Source organism: Mauremys mutica, chromosome 2 (assembly GCF_020497125.1).
Source record: "Mauremys mutica isolate MM-2020 ecotype Southern chromosome 2, ASM2049712v1, whole genome shotgun sequence".
Taxonomy (NCBI): Eukaryota; Metazoa; Chordata; order Testudines; family Geoemydidae; genus Mauremys; species Mauremys mutica.
The window spans coordinates 85,111,250-85,128,610 of NC_059073.1; the positions used below are offsets into that span (position 1 = coordinate 85,111,250).

The window sequence follows — 17,361 nt, forward strand, 5'->3', positions numbered from 1 at the left end:
ATCGGAAGACAGGATACTGGGCTAGATGGACCATTGGTCTAACCCAGTATGTCCATTCTTATGTTCTTATGCTGGCTGGTCCAGGCTATGGAGTGCCTTGAAGGTAAGGACAAAGACCTGGAACTTAATTCAGTATTCTGTGGGAACCCAGGGTGGAAAGCGAAAAACAGAGAACTGGTTTCATGTGAATTTATTACTTCCGATTTCATGATAACTAAACAGGGAGTTGAAGCTGAAGGTAGACTACACATGAGTGACTTGGTCTAATATGTGGCCTGATTTGTCCTCAAATAATCACACTGAAGTCAGTAATTACATTATTAACTTAGCCTTAGAAAATGTAGACCCCAATCTCTTCTCTTTCTTTGAAGGGCCAGCCTCCAAAAAATCTAACAGGCCAGTTAAAGACAAGGTCTTTGACTTAATCCTTACTGGCCTTTCGTGAGATGGTGGCCACAGTAGAACCCAAGTCAGGGAGGGCCCAGGCAGCATTTGCCAATTTAGTCTTTAATCTACCTCAGCTTTGTTTCTTTTTTGCTAACTCTTCCCTGAAATTTCATTTATCTAAAACTGTGTTATTGTTTTTGTTAGTCTGATTATTGTACAGTATGCAGGAGCATCATCTGTATGACCAGCACTATATACAAGTAATTTATCACAGGGTACGTTATCATCTTTGTAGGGGAAGCCAAGGGAATGTTTTTATATTTCACTGATTTTTTTTTTATATCAGTCAAGGAAAACTACATGCAGTGGAAAATGCACTCTCCATCTTACAATTAGCACTCATTTTAACTTTTATACTTTGTACCACATTAAAACCACAACACCTAAAACATACTACAGAAAATATAGGCATGACTAAATGAATGTAAAAGCAGTGATTTCTGCTTTCCTAAGAATATTAACTTCTTTGACTAAGAGGCATGGCTATTTGGTTACATACAAGATGTCTTTTTATTAGTAGACAATATGTGCTTTCAGACACAGGAAGGTTTATCTCTCACATTGGCTTGCTTCATCTCTTCAGTGTTATCAGGGCATATGTATGTTGAGTAACTTCCATTTCACTCAACAAAAGTTAGCTAAATTCTAAAGTAAGTGAAGCAACAAATGCCGGAAGAGGAAATGACCAATTTTCAGCTTACATCAGACTAGGTAAAAACAATTATATTCAATTTTATTAAACTGACTCTACTTTTTGGGATTTTGTCACAGGGTGGACTGGCCCTTTAAGAGAGAACTACTCCAGCCCAACTGTAGCTCATTAACAAGTCCCTATGAAGCCTGTTAGAGGACCAGGTGTCCCCTTTAAAGAACTAGAGGGTAACAGGAAAAGAAAGGTGGGCTGGTGTGGCTAGGAGGTGGGCTAGTGGAAGATGGAGGATTTTTCTGACCTCAAAGTCACTGTGAAACTGAAGAGTTTATTAAAGAGGGAGAATGAATAGAAAGAGGGTGGGGGTGGGGGAGAAAATAGAAGGGTATGGTATGGTAATCTTTTAGTTGAATGTAAAACAAAGAGCAAGCTAATAAACTGCTAAAAACTAAAATACTAGGCAAAGTTAAAATAAATTGCCAGCTACCAAAGATGACTGAAATAAAGGGTTAATATATGGAGTGCCATTAAAACTGACCAATGATGAGATAATCAAAAGCATAAAAGATCAAGTGTTAGTAAATAAGTGATTAATTAGTGAAAGAGAGGAAAGCAAACCATCACATTTGAGGGAGAAACCCTACCTGAGAAATTAACACTAGGGTTACAGACTAACACAGCTACCACTCTGAAACCTGTCACTAGGGTTTCAGATATTCAGAACCAAGTCATATATCCCCCTCCCTTAACCTGTTATAAGCATCAACAGGTATGGGCATGTAGCAGCTGTTTGTAAAGGCAAAAGAAGATGAAGTCAATGTGTGGAAGAGAGCCTATGAAAATTGTACAGAAGGGACAGAGGTCAAATGTAGTAACTCCAGTGGTACCCAGATTCTGGCATATAGAGGGTGTCTTAAGGCAAGCTAAAGAGTTACAAAAGAAAAAAATTGTTAATAACATACCTTATACAGAAACTGTAAGAAGACATACCTTATACAGAAACTGTAAGAAGACTCTCAAAGCATCAGGGGGAGAAGGAAGAAACAACCAGCACAAGAAAAGGGGAACTGCAGAAACAGCTGCATTCTATAAGGAATATGATAAATACTGTGGAATGAACAGACTACGATTAATGAAAAAAGAAAGGTTTATTGCATTAATGATAGAAATGATACACTGTACATCACAGACTGTGGAAAAAATCAGAAATTATAGCAAGGGCAGTGGAAAAATACTTGTACATTAGCAGCTTGTCAATGGACTGAATTCATGCAATTTTGAATAAAGTTAAGGGGAAAATATAATTAGTATGGGGATCTCAGTCTTTTGTTGGAGTGAGCACAGTCTGATAGCACATGGTCAAGAACTAAAAGAAAATATCCTGGAAATGAAAACTGTATCCATGTCATATGTATCCAGAAAACATTTAAAATTGCTTTTAAAATTCCAGGGTACATTGCCTTTGGGCAAGACCAAAAACTAAGAATAGGAGGAAGCATTTGTACTTTGATAAGGGAAAGATTAAACTATATAGCAGTAAAGAATGAAGAGCTCTAAAATATGCTGTTGAGATCCCAATGCAGAAGAGTAATACTACTTTAAGGATTTATAATATCTATAACCATGTGGGAAATTAGAAGGTTTGGAGCTACAAGAAATAGTAAAGAATGCTAAAAGAGCATATATTGTATACAGTGACCTAATTAGTCATAATACATTGTAGGGAAGTAAGACAACTGATGAAAATTATGCATGCTTAGAAAAATATTTTCATCAATGAAATCTACTGGCTTTAAACGATGGCATCACATCTTGATTTAATACCCTAGATCATGGGTGGGCAAACTATGGCCTGGGGGCCGCATCCGGCCCTCCAGACATTTTAATCCAGCCCTCGAGCTGCCGCCGGGGGAGAAAGGTCCAGGGGTCGCCCCGCTCTGGTGTGCCAGCCAAGGAGTGGAGTCAGGGGCTTGCCCCACTCCGTGCAGCTTCCAGAAGCAGCAGCATGTCCCTGCTCTGGCTACTACACATAGGGGCAGCCAGGAAGCGCCGCACACTGCCCCTACCCCAAGCGCTGCCCCCACAGCTCCCATTGGCCAGGAACTATGTCCAGTGGGCGCTGCGGGGCAGGGCAGCACACAGAGCCGCCTGGCTGCAGCTCCGTGTAGGAGCTAGAATGGAGGCATGACACTGTTTCTGGGAGCTGCTTGAGGTAAGTGTTGCCCGGAGCCTGGACCCCTGACTCCCTCCCACGCCCCAACCCCCTGCCCCAGCCCTAATCCCCCTCTCACCTTCTGAACCCCTCAGTCCCAGCCTGGAGCACCCTCCAGCATCCCCAGCCCAACCTCAGAGCCCGCACCCCCAGCCGGAGCCCGCACCCCCTGCCTGCACCCCAACCACCTGCCCCAGTCCGGAGCCCCCTCCTGTACCCATAACTCCTCATTTCTGGCCCCACCGAAGAGCCCGCAACCTCAGCCAGAGCCCTCACCCCCTCCCACAACCCCCAATTTTGTGAGCATTCATGGCCCGCCATACAATTTCCATACCCAGATGTGGCCCTCAGGCCAAAAAGTTTGCCCACCCTGGCCCTAAATGCTAGCTTTTCCTGCTTAGACCTGAGAATTATAACAGCAGTACTGAAAGTAAATGTAACTGGGAAATATATAAGGAACAAGGAATGGGAAGTGATCAATTCTTTATACTTTTCAAGGGCAAGGTCAGGTTGAAGGTAAGGGAAAATTTCTCACCTGGAATTTTAAGAAAGCAATTGTACAAGTAAATGTACTGAATTTGTGAATAATCATCGTGTGAATGATGTTATAGAGAATTTCAATTATAATATATCAAAGGGATTAATAGCAGCAGCTACTGTAGCCATAATTACGATACTGAAGTACCCCAAAACTGAAAACTCACTTTCATGGTGGAATGAGTAATGCAAAATAGCAGTTTAAAAAAGAAACCAAGTCTACAAAAAATGCAATGAATAGTGAAGATCTAATGAACTATAAAACAAGTAAAGCTACAACACAAAAAATATTTTAAAAAATCAGTTGAAGGAAGTTCTGTAGGCAGAAAAACAAAGATATTACAACATCAGAAATATACAAGCAAATTGGAAAATGAATGGAATTCCGACTGAGTAGCCACATCCCAGGTCTTGTTGGGACTCATAACATAGGTACAAATTCTGATTATTAGAAAGCAGAAGTTTTAGCAGAAACTTTGAGGGGTATTTAATGTTGAAAACCAAAGTGAAGTTTTTCTCCAAATTAAAAGACAATTCATTGAAGAGAATCATGATCTATTATGCTGTTGGGGTAAACATGAAGATACTGTACTGAATGAATGGTTTTGTATCCAAGAACCTGGAAAAGCTATTGATATCAGCAAGAACACAGCCACAGGTAGAGATAATATATGTAACATAAGGTTTAAATATCTCTTCAAAAGCAGTTTGAGGGTTATTGCAATTATTTAATACTATATGGGGGAAAAGGAGTGATACTGGGGTAGGATGGAAACATGCAGTAGTAATCATAGGTCCCAACTCTGTGGGTGCTCTGGGGCTAGAGCACCCATCGAAAAAAATGGGGGTGCTGAGCACCCACCAGCCACAATGGTTTGGCGGCACCCCCAATTAGCTGTTTGGCGGCTGGCGGAGGGGCTTGGGGCAGCGAGCGGGTGGGTACCTCAGGAAGGGGGCAGAGCAGGGGTGGGAAGAAGCAGAAGAGAGGGTGGGGTTTTGGGGAAGGGGACGGCGCAAGGGTGGAGGAAGGCAGAGTGAGAACAGGGCTTTGGGGGAGGGGTAGAGTGGGGGCGAGGCCCCTGGGCAGAGTGATGGGGGGAGCACCCCAGGGGAGAAAAGAAAAACTCAGCACCTATGGTAGTAATTTCAATACAAAAATGAGGCAAACTATCCACAAAAGTGGATGTCCATAGACCAATTGCCCTTAGGTCTAGTCTGGGCAAAATTACAGAGAGAATGGTGAATGAAAGATTGGTTGTCTATCTGGAAAATAATGGTATTAAAGATATGGTGCAGAGTAATTTTAGGAGAGGAAGATGCATCACTGATCACATTACTAAGTTATAAATTGAAATACAAAAAAGTCTGAGGCACAAGGGTTTCATGATTGCTGACTTTCTAGATACATATGATACAAGGCATAGATACATACAAGGCATATGACATGCTATGGAGGGAAGGCTTGCTGTACAAAGTAGTCAAGTATCAGAGGGGTAGCCGTGTTAGTCTGGATCTGTAAAAGCAGCAAAGAGTCCTGTGGCACCTTATAGACTAACAGACATATTGGAGCATGAGCTTTCGTGGGTGAATACTCCCTTTGTCGGATGCATGTATTCACCCACGAAAGCTCATGCTCCAATACGTCTGTTAGTCTATAAGGCGCCACAGGACTCTTTGCTGCTTGTACAAAGTAGGTACGCTAGAGATAAGCGAAAAATGTATGGGTGACCGTGGATGTAATGGAGCCTACAAACCCCACACTGTGCAGAGGCAGAAGGGAGAGGGGATCCTCTCCTGCCTACAGGCAAGCAGCCTGACCACACCCCCATGCAGCTGCCACAATTGCCAATCATGGAGGCAAGCACCTTCAGCTGGAACCAATAAGGGAAAAAAGGCCTGTTATAAAAGGAGAGCTCAGCGAAGGTGGGGAGGCAGGAAGGTCTGGGACAGTGAAGGGGTAATAGCTTTGCACAAGGCTGTTTCCAAGTTCCAAAAACATAGCTCAAAGAGACCACAGCAGACCACTAAGCCTAATTAGAGGCCAGGGGCCAACCAAAGAAAACCAGACAGGGAGCAGTAGAGATGGCCGAAAAACAGCGGGGAATTGTTGCCGTCTGTAGCTTCCACAGGAGCCCAGGACAGACAACATGGAAAAAGTGGCGGAAGCTGTGCAGCTCTGTTCATAGTAGCCAAAAAAGGCGAGAAATGGTTAGATGAAAGAGTAGATAGAAAGACGAGAGGACATGCGAGGTGGATTCATAGTACCAGGAGACAGGCGGTGCACCGTGCTGCGCTGTCTGCTGGCAGTATGGCGTCTGCCGTAGCTTTCACGGAAGGAGGAGTGAGTGACGGCACACACCCAGAAACACCGGCAACAATGTTTTTGCCCCATCATGCACTGGGAGCTTAACCCACAATTCCAATGGGCGGCAGAGACTGCGGGAACTATGGGATAGCTTCCCACAATGCACCGCTCCGACATTTGATGCTAGCCTTGGTACTGTGGATGCACTCTGCCGAATTCACATGCTTTAGCGGGGACACACAACACCGAATGTATAAAATTGCTTCCGAAAATGCGAATAAAATAAGTTCGAATTAATTTCGTACTGTAGACGTACCCTCAGTCAAGTCTACTTCAGCATAGAAAAGAAAGGTGTGGCAAAGGAGTCCTTGCCTGGGAGAAGAGTCTGGGCCTAGCAGTCAGAGCAGAAGGTTGAACCCCAGCTAGGAAAAGCTGGAAGTGACAGCTTCATGAAGAGCAGACTGGGACAGAAGACGAGCTCTGGCTGTGGTAGGAGATGCCAGAGCTGAGTATGAACTTTTGTGTTGCAATGTTGGAGTTTATTTTGGGACCCTGGGGATAATTTTGAACTGTTTCTGTTATTAAACCAGCCCCAGGCAAGGGTGATATTAGCCATAAGAAAGAGTGTGAAGTTTGTAAGGGGCCCTGAAGACAGAAAACAAGAGGCAGGATGCTGTAGTGCCACCTGTGGCCATGGACGGGGTGCTCAGGAGATGGCTGACTGTTACAGACTTGACATAATAGCTAAGGTTCCAATGCTGCAAACATGCATGCACTTAATTCTATACATGCAAGTAGCTCCAATGAAATTACACATGTATGCATGAGTGTCTCTTTGCAGGGTGGGACCTATTACACTATTTAGGTTACTAATGAGTCTCCTGTGTGTAGACCTGATGGCTCTATGCCAGTGTTTTTCAAAGTTCGGGTCCTGACCCAGTACTGGGTCGTGGCATGTAAGGCACTGGGTCGCCTTGCTCAGCACCCAGGGACCCTTGCAGCTCTAATCAGCACCGCCGACCGGGACGTCAGCGATGCCATCAGCGATACTGCCCAGCTAAGGCAGGCTAGTGCCTCTCTGTTCTGACACTGCGCTGTGCCCCGGAAGCAGCCAGCAGCAGGTCCAGTTTCTAGGCAGGGGGGCCATGGGGCTCCGTGCCCTGCCCCCACCCCGAGCACGGGGGGGGGAGGGGTGTTGGTGCCTGCAGGCGAGAGCAGCGCGAAGCTGCTTGTGTACCTTCGCCTAGGAGCTGGACTTGCTGCTGGCTGGTTCCGGGGCGCAGTGCAGTCCGTGGTGCCAGGACAGGCCTGCCTCTGCACCTCAGCTGCACTTCTGACCAGGAGATGCCGGAGGTAAGTCTGTGCCCCAATCCCCTGCCTCATCCCTGAGCCCCCCCTAACCTGGAACCCCTTCCTGCACCCCAAGCCCCTCATCCCGGCTCTACCCCAGAGCCTGCACCCCTGACCCCCTTCCACACCCCTGCCCCAGTCCTGAGCCCCCCCAAACCCGGAGCTCCTCCTCCACCACCCCTCATCCCTGGCCCCACCCCAAAGCTGCACCCCCAGCCCAGAACCCTGACCTCCCGCACCACAACCCCCTGCCCTAGCCCAGAGCTCCCTCCCACCCCTGAACCCCTCATTCCCAGCCCCATCCCGCAGCCCTCACCCCCACACCCCAACCCTCTGCTCCAGCCTTGAGCCCCTCCCATACCCCAAACCCCTCATCCCCAGCTCTGTTGGGCTGTGGGCATCAACAATTTTCTTCAACTGGGTCCCCAGAAAAAAAGTTAGAAAACCACTGCTGTATGCCATCACTGTCTGCTCTTTAAATTACAATTTGTCTTCTTTCTGAGGTCTTTGTAGCTGAATCTGTCCCTTTCAGATTTTTAAAAAATGTCCACTTTAACTGCCATTTTCTTTAACTATTATGGCTATAAAGATAATTTTAGCTGTATTTGTGAGAGATTACTTGCTACATCACATACAAAACCCTTGCACAAATATGCACATACAATATACCCTCTTGTACATGGTCATGGTATGTTCTTTCTGGACTGTGGTTGTTCAAACAGAATACTGCTATTTCAAAGAACAACCAACCCTGCACTCAAGGTTTTGTGGTAGCAGCCAGCAGGAAATGAGTTAAATCAAATGTCCTTACAAGGATTCTGCAGTCAGTGTATTTCAACAATAACTTTATATAATTTATTTATATCACTGGAGGTACACAGTTATGGCTAAGAAAAAAACAAATATAATGCATTGGTTCTACATTTGATAGAGAATATCATATCGTTAATCTTTTCCTTATCTAATGACTAGTAGTCTTCATAAAACAAGTTTTATATAAAACAGTTTTTATAACTGCAACAGGAGTCAAGGAGTCAACTGAATATGCACAGAGACCTCTCCAGGAAGATATGAAATGAGTAGGGCCCTACCAAATTCATGGCCCATTTTGGTCAATTTCACTGTCATAGGATTTTTTAAATGGTAAATTTCATGATTTCAGCTATTTAAATCTGAAATTTCAAGGTGTTCTTTAATTGTAGGGTCCTGACCAATGTTCCCTCCAATTTTTCCCATCCATGTGTGCAATGAATGTTATTATGTGCAGCAATATGAAGGTGATGCGTGGCCAGGGTGGGGCCAAGGGGTTCGGAGTGTGGGAGCGGGCTCAAGGCTGCGTCAGAGGGTTCGGGTGTGGGGGGCGAGGGGGTTGGGATGCAGGCTGCCTGGGGCTGCAGTAGGGAGAGAAGACTCACCCCAGCCCTCTCTCCCTGCCACAGCCCTGGGGCTGGGGGAGAGGTGTCTGGCCCTGCCGGGGCTGTATGTGTGGGGGATAGGCATCTGGCCCCGCTACAGTCCTGGGGCTGTGTCTGTGTGGGAGAGGCATCTGGCCCTGAGGCTGGAGAGGGGCTAGAGGAGAGGCATCTGGCCCCGCCACAGCCCCTGGAGCTCTGGGGAGTGGGGGGAAGAGGTGTCTGGCCCCACTGCAGCCCCTGGAGCTCTGGGGGGGGGAGAGGCATCTGGCCCCGCCGCAGCCCCGGGGCTGGAGGGGGAGAGAGGCATCTCTCCTTGCCGCTCCGCAGCCCCAGGGCTGGGGGAGTTGCTGCACGCCCCAAGCTTCCCCGTCACCACTCCCTACCTCAGCACACTCCCGACTGCAGCAGTGTGCATGCCTTTGCGCCCCTTGGCGGCCTCCTGCACGGCCGTGGATTTGTGCACCTTAGAGGGAACGTAGGTCCTGCCCAAAAAGGAGCTGTGAGGTGGTCGCAAGGTTATTATAGAAGAGGCTGTTGTACTGCTACTCTTACTTCTGCGGTGCTGCTGGCGGCGGTGCTGCCTTCAGAGATGAGCACCTGGAGAGTGGAGGCTGCTGGCGGGGTGGAGCCCAGCTCTGAAAACTGAGCTGCTGCCAGCAGCACAGAAGTAAGGGTGGCAATACCGTGACCCCTTAAAATAACCTTGTGACACCCCCCAATTTCCTTTTGGGTCAGGATCCCCAGTTTGAGAAACACTGGTCTCCCCCCATGAAATCTGTATAGTACAGGGTAAAAGCACACACAAGACCAGATTTAATGGTGGGGAGACCAGATTTCATGGTCCATGACATCTTTTTGATGGCTGTGAATTTGGTAGCCAGTAATGAAGCTATACTACTTGATTAATTAATAAGGAACATCCCTTTTAATTATGTTCCAAATTAATATTTGTTCATAGATACTCCACTTTGTCAAAATGAAGTAGCAACGCAAGAAATACTGCACAGGTGAGGTGATCAATAACATGTCTTTCTAAACTTCCTGATGTATTAATTTTACTTTCTCAGTCTGTTCTACATGTGGGTCTTGGCTGATTGTAAACTGCAGACTAGTATGGATTGTGTTCAGGGAAGCAGACTTTGCCCTAGGGACACTCCTTCCCGGGCAAATGTCCACTCCCAGTCTACGTGCCCTGGACATTTTATGCAACTGCTAATTCTGCTTGCTCGCTAAATTTGAATTCGGGGAGATGGGAGTAGAAAGTCAGCATCTGTAGACTCCGGACAGTGTAAAGATAAATCAAGAAACGTACCTCTCTAATAATAAATGGGAGACGCGCTCGAAATGCATAGTGGGTGAGAGCACACTGGCAAAACAGCAACATCCTTTCTAAGGCGACATGAGCAGTTTTTAAAGGGAACAACTCTGCAGCAGTCCACACTCTTGAAAATGCAGCCTGCGTCAGCTGCAGTTTCCCATTAAACTAGCGCCGCGACTCCTTTTTTGTAACTGCACTTAACTACCTTGTGCAATAGAAACCCCCCCGCAGAAGGGCCCTGTCCTGAAGCCCTCGCTCACCCCGGGCTCTAACTTCCACAGCAGTTTCGAGGGGTGGGCCGGGCAGGGGGCAAGACGTGTCACAAGTCTCCGATTCGGCAGCATCTCACCCTCCTGCCACCTCAACGTTCCGCAAGCGGTGATTGGCCCACAAGAGATCGCTCGCGTGCCCTCCAGCGGCGAAAGAAACCGGACGCGCGTGGGCATCCGGGTAGCGGGCGCGCTTCCACCCGTCAGTTCCTTCACGCGCGGGCAGGAGATTCGCTCGCGCGTGCTCGGCAGCCGTTGAGTGGTGGGCTTGGGGAAAGCGAGCTTCCTCCCCCGCCCCTCCCTCTCTCTCTCGCGCGCGCTCGCTCTTTCCTAGCGCATGCGCGTTTGGTTCCGGCCCTTTCGGTCTGTTTAAACAGGAAGGCGGACATATTTGTGCGAGTCTTCCCCTCATTCCCGGAGGCAGCCGCGGCCGGACCTTGCTTCGCTTCCTTTTTGCCCTTTCCTTTCCGTAGCCTCGCTTGGTCCCTTCCCCGGGAGAAGCGGCGTCCCGCGACGGGTCTGTGGGGGAGGGAGATGGGGGAGGGGCCGGGGCTGGAAGTTGCGGCGAGTTGAAGCGCAGCTCCCGGCCGGGGGCTGAAGTAGGGCGGCGAGTCCCTGCGGGGGCCGGTCAGGAGGGGCGCGGGGGAGCCGAGGGGGAGCCGCCGGGGGCAGGCAGCGAGGAAGGGAGATGCTGCCGTCGCTCCGCTGAAGCCGCTCGTGCCCGAGGGGTGTCGCCGCGCTCGAGGGGGGCCTCTCCCCCGGAAGTGGGGACCAGGGCGGCCTGCGCAGCTGGCACCCCGCTGCCCGGGGCAGCTTGGGCACAGGGCGGGGGCAGCGCCTGTCCCCGCACCCCGCCCCGGGGCTCCATGGAGGGAGTAGCCCCGAGGCGCTGAGGAGTTTCCTGTTTTCATGGTGGTTTTTGCTTCAAAAGAAATTGCTCTTCGGGAGCTGGCGCCGAGCAGCAGCAAGAGGAGGAACCGCTCCGCTGGTTCCGAGGGCGGCCGCCTGGCTGGGGGAATGCGGCTGGCGAGACCCAGGTGGAGCGAGGGGACCCGCGGGGTTGCGACCGCAGCCTAGAAACTCGTGTGTGCGGATCGAGGGGACAGCTTCCTGCCCCACTCTCGGCTCTGAATCGTTTGGGGGAGCGCGTGAGACTTTCCTCCCCCCCCTCGCCCCTACTTCGCTCTCAGGAAGCATCGTAGCCTGGTAGCTTACCCTGCTTTGCTGTAGAATAAGGAAAACTCTTATTCTCGGAAACATGTCGACAGGAGAAAACTTTGAGGCTCGGTTTGAAAAAATCGATGTGATGTTAAGGGACCCCAAATCTGAAGTGAACTGTGACTGCTTACTGGTAAGTAGCGTGTGCGTGGACACCCGTCTGCGCCCTGTTTCTGTGACTCTGCTACCCTGTAGGACCAAATTCTACACGCCTTGCTTAGTCGCGTTACTTAACTCCTACTTACGTTTGTTTACCAGGGATGAGTGCTGTAGTGTGTGCGTGAATCTGTGAACTATGACAGACACTTCAGTGGCACTGAAGAATCTGCCTATTCTTCACGCCTCCACCTTAGGTTTCCTATACATGTCTTGTGCTAGTTCTTTGCTGTCACTACTTTTATAGGGGGCAATGTTAACTTTGTTGTTCAAAGAGATGACAAGTTATTGCCACTTCTAAACCCAGATACTGTCATGTGCTGTGGTGTATAAATTTTCTCTTTTAAAATGAGTGTATTCTTGGGAACTGAGAGGCTTATATGCAACTTATTACCACTTTCATTAGAGAATCTGAATGCTATTAATACTTCTCATATACATGGTGTTGTGCAACTGCTAACTAATTTTCACAATGTTTTTACCACCTTTACTACAACAATCTGTCTGGGGATTGGTCCTGCTTTGAGCAGGGGGTTGGACTACATGACCTCCTGAGGTCCCTTCCAACCCTGATATTCTATGATTCTATGAACAATCTTACAGATGGGGAAAATAGACATGGGATTGAATGACTTGCTCAAAACTTCCTAGTAAGCCTATTGAAGTGATGGGAGGAGAACTGGGGACACTGTTTTCTGTTCCCCTACTTGATCCTGTAGCCCATGCTGCTTCTTCAATTATTTAGTGTCTTGACACATTTCAGAGTCCTAATGAGTAGCATGTGCTAAAATGAAAGATAATATCTAGCTCAGGGGTCGGCAACCTTTCAGAATTGGTTCATTTATTCACTCTAATTTAAGGTTTTGTGTGCCAGTAATACATTTTAACATTTTTATAAGTTCTTTTTCTATAAGTCATAATATATAACTAAACTCTTGCTGTATGTAAAGTAAATAACATTTTTTAAAATGTTTAAGAAACGTCATTTAAAATTAAAGTTAAAATGCAGAGCCCCCTGGACTGGTTACCAGTTCCTGGGCAGTGTGAGTGCCACTGAAAATCAGCTTGTGTGCCGACTTTGGGACACGTGCCATAGATTGCCTATCCCTGATCTAGCTCCTGAGATGATTTTCTAAAATGCTGATGGCTGACATTCATATGAAACTAATGCCTGTGTACTGTTAGTTTCTGATTGCTTTGTAATGTAAAGCTGAAATAGACTTAGATATGGCTGGATGCCTTAATTTTACAGTTGTCAAAAGTAGTAACAATAAATTACATAAGCTAGTAAGCCAGTTATGTGAAATTTCTTCTTGCTGGGGTGAAATGCCAAGTGAATAAAATAGATTTTGAACATTGTCATGGTGAAGGGCAAGTGAAGTAGGTTTTGTACCTGATAAGCTTTTGAAAAGCTGTGTTATGCATACACACAATTGTTCTCGTTTTCATAATAAATTATTGAGTTACCTTTTCTTGTTGTGGAAAGATTCAGCTTCAAATGAAGGCAAAAATGCCCCTTTTTTAAACTTGGGCTATGTGGTTCTGAACAGAATATGCACCTGTACATAGAATGTGGGTGGTGGAATACAGTGCATTAATAATTTGTAAGCTACGCAGAAACTACTACTTAGTTATGGAATTTGGAAGTTCTTGTATCTTGTATTTTAGCCTACCAGATAAACATCTTGTACTGAACAGTGGGGAGTAGGATATGTGAGCTGATACTGTTTCATGTAATTGCTGAGAAATTCATGCTCTAAAAGATGCAAGGGTCAATTTATTGCTTGCAAGTTGGGGCAGTTTGAATATTTGGGTGATGGCTGTACATTCTAACATATTTGAAGTCCTAATGAGTAATAGTATTCTGCATGTATGGAACTACTACTCTTGCTATTCAGAAATTTCTTATTTTTAACAAATTTTATACTCATAGCTAACATAGGGAACTGATAATGATGTACACTGTAAGCTAAGTCCTGGGGTAGCTGTACCTGTGATCGATACCCTATTTTCACCACTGAAAGTCAAATGTTTTCCCCACGTTATGTATACAACATTATCAGTTTTTATGGTAGCTTTGAGAGCAAGTTACTAGCACATCTGCTTGTCCACCTCATAAATCTGACTCCAGCCACAACATGGAAGCTGTGACACAGGAATTGCAAGGATGTTGCAACTAGCAGAATTGAGGTGTATTGGAAGAGCTTACCCCAATGTGTCTAGAAAGCAAGCGTGTCACGGAACTTGGTAAGAAATATTGCTGTAGCTTATAGTGTAGACTGGATCTTATCCATATTTTGTAACCTTCTTTTGGTTCATCTGGTCTACAGTCTGGAGCCACAAGTGGGGACAGTTGTGTTGGAACCAGGTTCCCTGACCTAATTGTGGTGTCAATAGGGCTCCATCCTGGGGCTTAACTCTCTTTAATATTGGGGGTCTTACTGGACAGATGATAAATTGGATTGAACTCTTGCAGATTCATAGGTCATGGTTTTAAACGTACTTTCTTTTGATACAAATTTCAGAATGAGATTTACTTTCAGCTGTTTCTTATCTTTCCTTAGTGAGCACTCCTTTGAAGAGAACAAAAAAATAAAGTCCAAAACTTTTTTTTGCTGACTGACAGGAAATGCTTTTTTCTAATAGTGTCAATACAACAGTAGTCCACCAGGTTATAAGTCTTTGGTGTCTTACATATAAAATCAGTAATGACTGGATGCTGACGTTCATGTCCCTGCTTCTTAGACACTTTTTTAGTAAAAGCTTACTGCCAGAGCATTTAAAATCTCTACACTAAATTAAGTTGTCATAAGAAGTTGGGTATGTGTTGACTCTTGTCCATCTAGCACCACAACTTAATATGCTGTTTCACAAAAACAAAATACATGATTTCTGGCCTGAATGGTTTACTCTGTGTGGCATAACCTTTTCTGCGGCTTAAAAAAAAAAGCATTAAAGGAGTTAGGAATGCATTCTGCAGAAAAATGTATTTTACTATTTTTTAAAATAGCATTTGAAGCTGGCTAAACCTAGCCTACATTTCTTTTTTTGGAAAAAGTTTAAGGATTAGACTTCTGCTTAACAAAAGCTAGTTCATAGAGCTAACACAAACAATGTCTGCTTTACATGCTCCCTGTCTCATTTACATAGGCTTTGGTCAACTTTCGTGAGCTGTTTTTGCTACTCATCACAATGCTTTTAATTTAAAAAAAAAAGCTTTTAATTTGAGTAAAAGAATTAATGCTGCTTGTAGTACTAAATATTTTTCTACTCTTCTTAGACTAAAGTGTATCAGCATGCTACAACTGTAATATATCTATTGTATGAAGATCTTAAATCCCCAAACTCATTTGTCTATGTATGTAGGTTTAAATGCATCAAACTTTTTTTTTTTTAGGTGCAGGATGCAATTTTTTTATTTTATTTTTTTTGTAGATGTCAGGTATACTTAGTTTCCCCCTTCCCTTCCCCATTATTCTTTTTCTTTAACTTCTCTTGCCCCTCCCAACTTGATTAATTCATGTCTGTGTTTTCTTGTTATGTAGTTGTGTCCATTCAGACTTGTGCACATCATGGACTAGTTTCTCTGTAATCCTCCTGGCTGTGCATTCATTGAAATTGAAATATTGTGAGAGCATAAGATAAGGAGAGCAAATGCAAAGAGAATGGGAAATGCCTGGGAAATGAACGGGTAGTATGAACTAAGGTAGATTTAGGTGAGGGACATATAACAGAGCCGAGGAAACGTACCAAGGGAAAGGAAAAACATATCCTGGGGAAGAAAAGCTGCACTGGCCAGTAAGAAGAACAAAGTGAACTTGGGGAGAAAAATATAAAGGCAGAAAATAGACACAGAATGATACAAAGAGGAAGAACAAAAGAAATTCACACAGCTTCTCAAAATATCAAGCCCTAGGAGTCTAATGTGTAATGTTGAAAAGATCAAATAAAACAGCAGAGGGTGTGTTAAACAAGTAGTCAGGCACTGTAGGGTGTGCACTAATGAGATATTGATGCACACCTACTGTATTAAACAAGGCCAGAGGCAAAATAAGAAATTAGCTATTAATGCAAGCTGTCTGTTTCACTGATAACATTAAACAGTTAAAACTTTTGTTCACTGAATTTACTTTAATAACACAAAAATGGATAATCAGAAAATGGGCCAAATCTTTGTGTTTTAGTAATTTAAAACTTTATGGAGGAAAACCTTTTTGGTCTGAAATGTCTCATGCTTGTTTCTTATTCAAAAGTAACTTTAACTTTAAATGGTAGTTTGGTAAAATTCCACTTGGCTATTTTTGAATTCTGAGTACAAAAAGTTCTAATTTTTTTCATGCCTTAAATATTGTTCAGACATTTGACTAACTCAAACAGCTTAATTTTAAAACTTCAAACTCACTGTAGTCTTAATCCTCAGAAGACAAGTGCCTCTTGACTTGTTCAGAAAGTTGGCTTAAAAATAACTGTTTGATAGTACTGTGTACTGCATTATCCCTGCTAATTTTATCTAGCCTCAGAAGAGGTACCAGATTCAGTTGTTTGAAAATATGTTTAAGTGCAGCTTTTGGATTATGCAATACTTTTCCTAGCAGTTTGGTGGTGGTATGATTTAGACATTATGGTCTTTCTTGGGTATAATGAGATTACTGACTCTCCGTGTTAATGGGACATCCAGAGTCATACTTGCCTTAGTGATTGGCTGAACAAAAAGTAGGACTGAGTGGACTTGTAGGCTCTAAAGTTTTACATTGTTTTGTTTTTTGGGTGCAGTTATGTAACAACAAATATACATTTGTAAGTTGCACTTTCATGATAGAGATTGCACTACAGTGCTTGTATGAGGTGAATTGAAAAATACTATCTTTTATCATTTTTACAGTGCAAATATTTGTAATATAAAATGAGCACTGTATACTTTGTTTTCTTTGATGTAACTGAAATTGATATGTTGGAAATTTAGAAAAAATCCAAAAAAATGTATAAATTTCAATTGGTATTCTCGTTTAACAGTGCAATTAATCGCAATTTTTTTTGAGTTAGTTGGGTGAGTTAACTGCGATTAATTGACAGCCCTAGTAGTTACTTGTAATATTGGGCTAATAATGCTTACCCAAGTGTTTTGAAAATCTACAGATGGAGAAGGGAATGAAGTACAAAACATTATTTTAATCACAACTTTAGATGATGTAAATTTAACCAAACGATTCAGTAACTTGGCTTGGAGGCACTCTTCCTTAGTGAGCGGAGGCACTGGCTGTGGAACTTGGCTAAGTGGGTTCTACTTTTAGGTTTGACCTTTACTTGCTAAGAGTTTTTAGCACTTCACAAAAGTTTGAGGTGAATGTAAGCTGTATGGTTGGCTAATTAGCTGTGTAGTCAAAATTGCAAGCCTTTTCAAATGTACAGCATATGTTGTAAAGCAGTGCAGGAGCAGTTATTAGGTTGTTTTTTATGCTGATTACACCCTTTAATTTAATAATCT

The 17,361-nt window shown here is 44.6% G+C and overlaps 1 protein-coding gene across 2 annotated transcripts in view; it reads left to right on the forward strand.

Moving 5' to 3' along the window:
- Positions 1-11,191: 11,191 nt before the first annotated feature.
- Positions 11,192-17,361, forward strand: part of ROCK1 (Rho associated coiled-coil containing protein kinase 1) — a 178,291-nt gene continuing 172,121 nt past the window's right edge. The window contains exon 1 of one of the 2 annotated variants that reach the window (XM_045006595.1): positions 11,192-11,853. In XM_045006595.1, coding sequence (XP_044862530.1) covers positions 11,761-11,853 — 93 coding nt within the window. In that variant the 5' untranslated portion in view covers positions 11,192-11,760. The remainder of the gene's footprint in view (positions 11,854-17,361) is intronic. The other variant, XM_045006596.1, reaches the window with a different exon arrangement.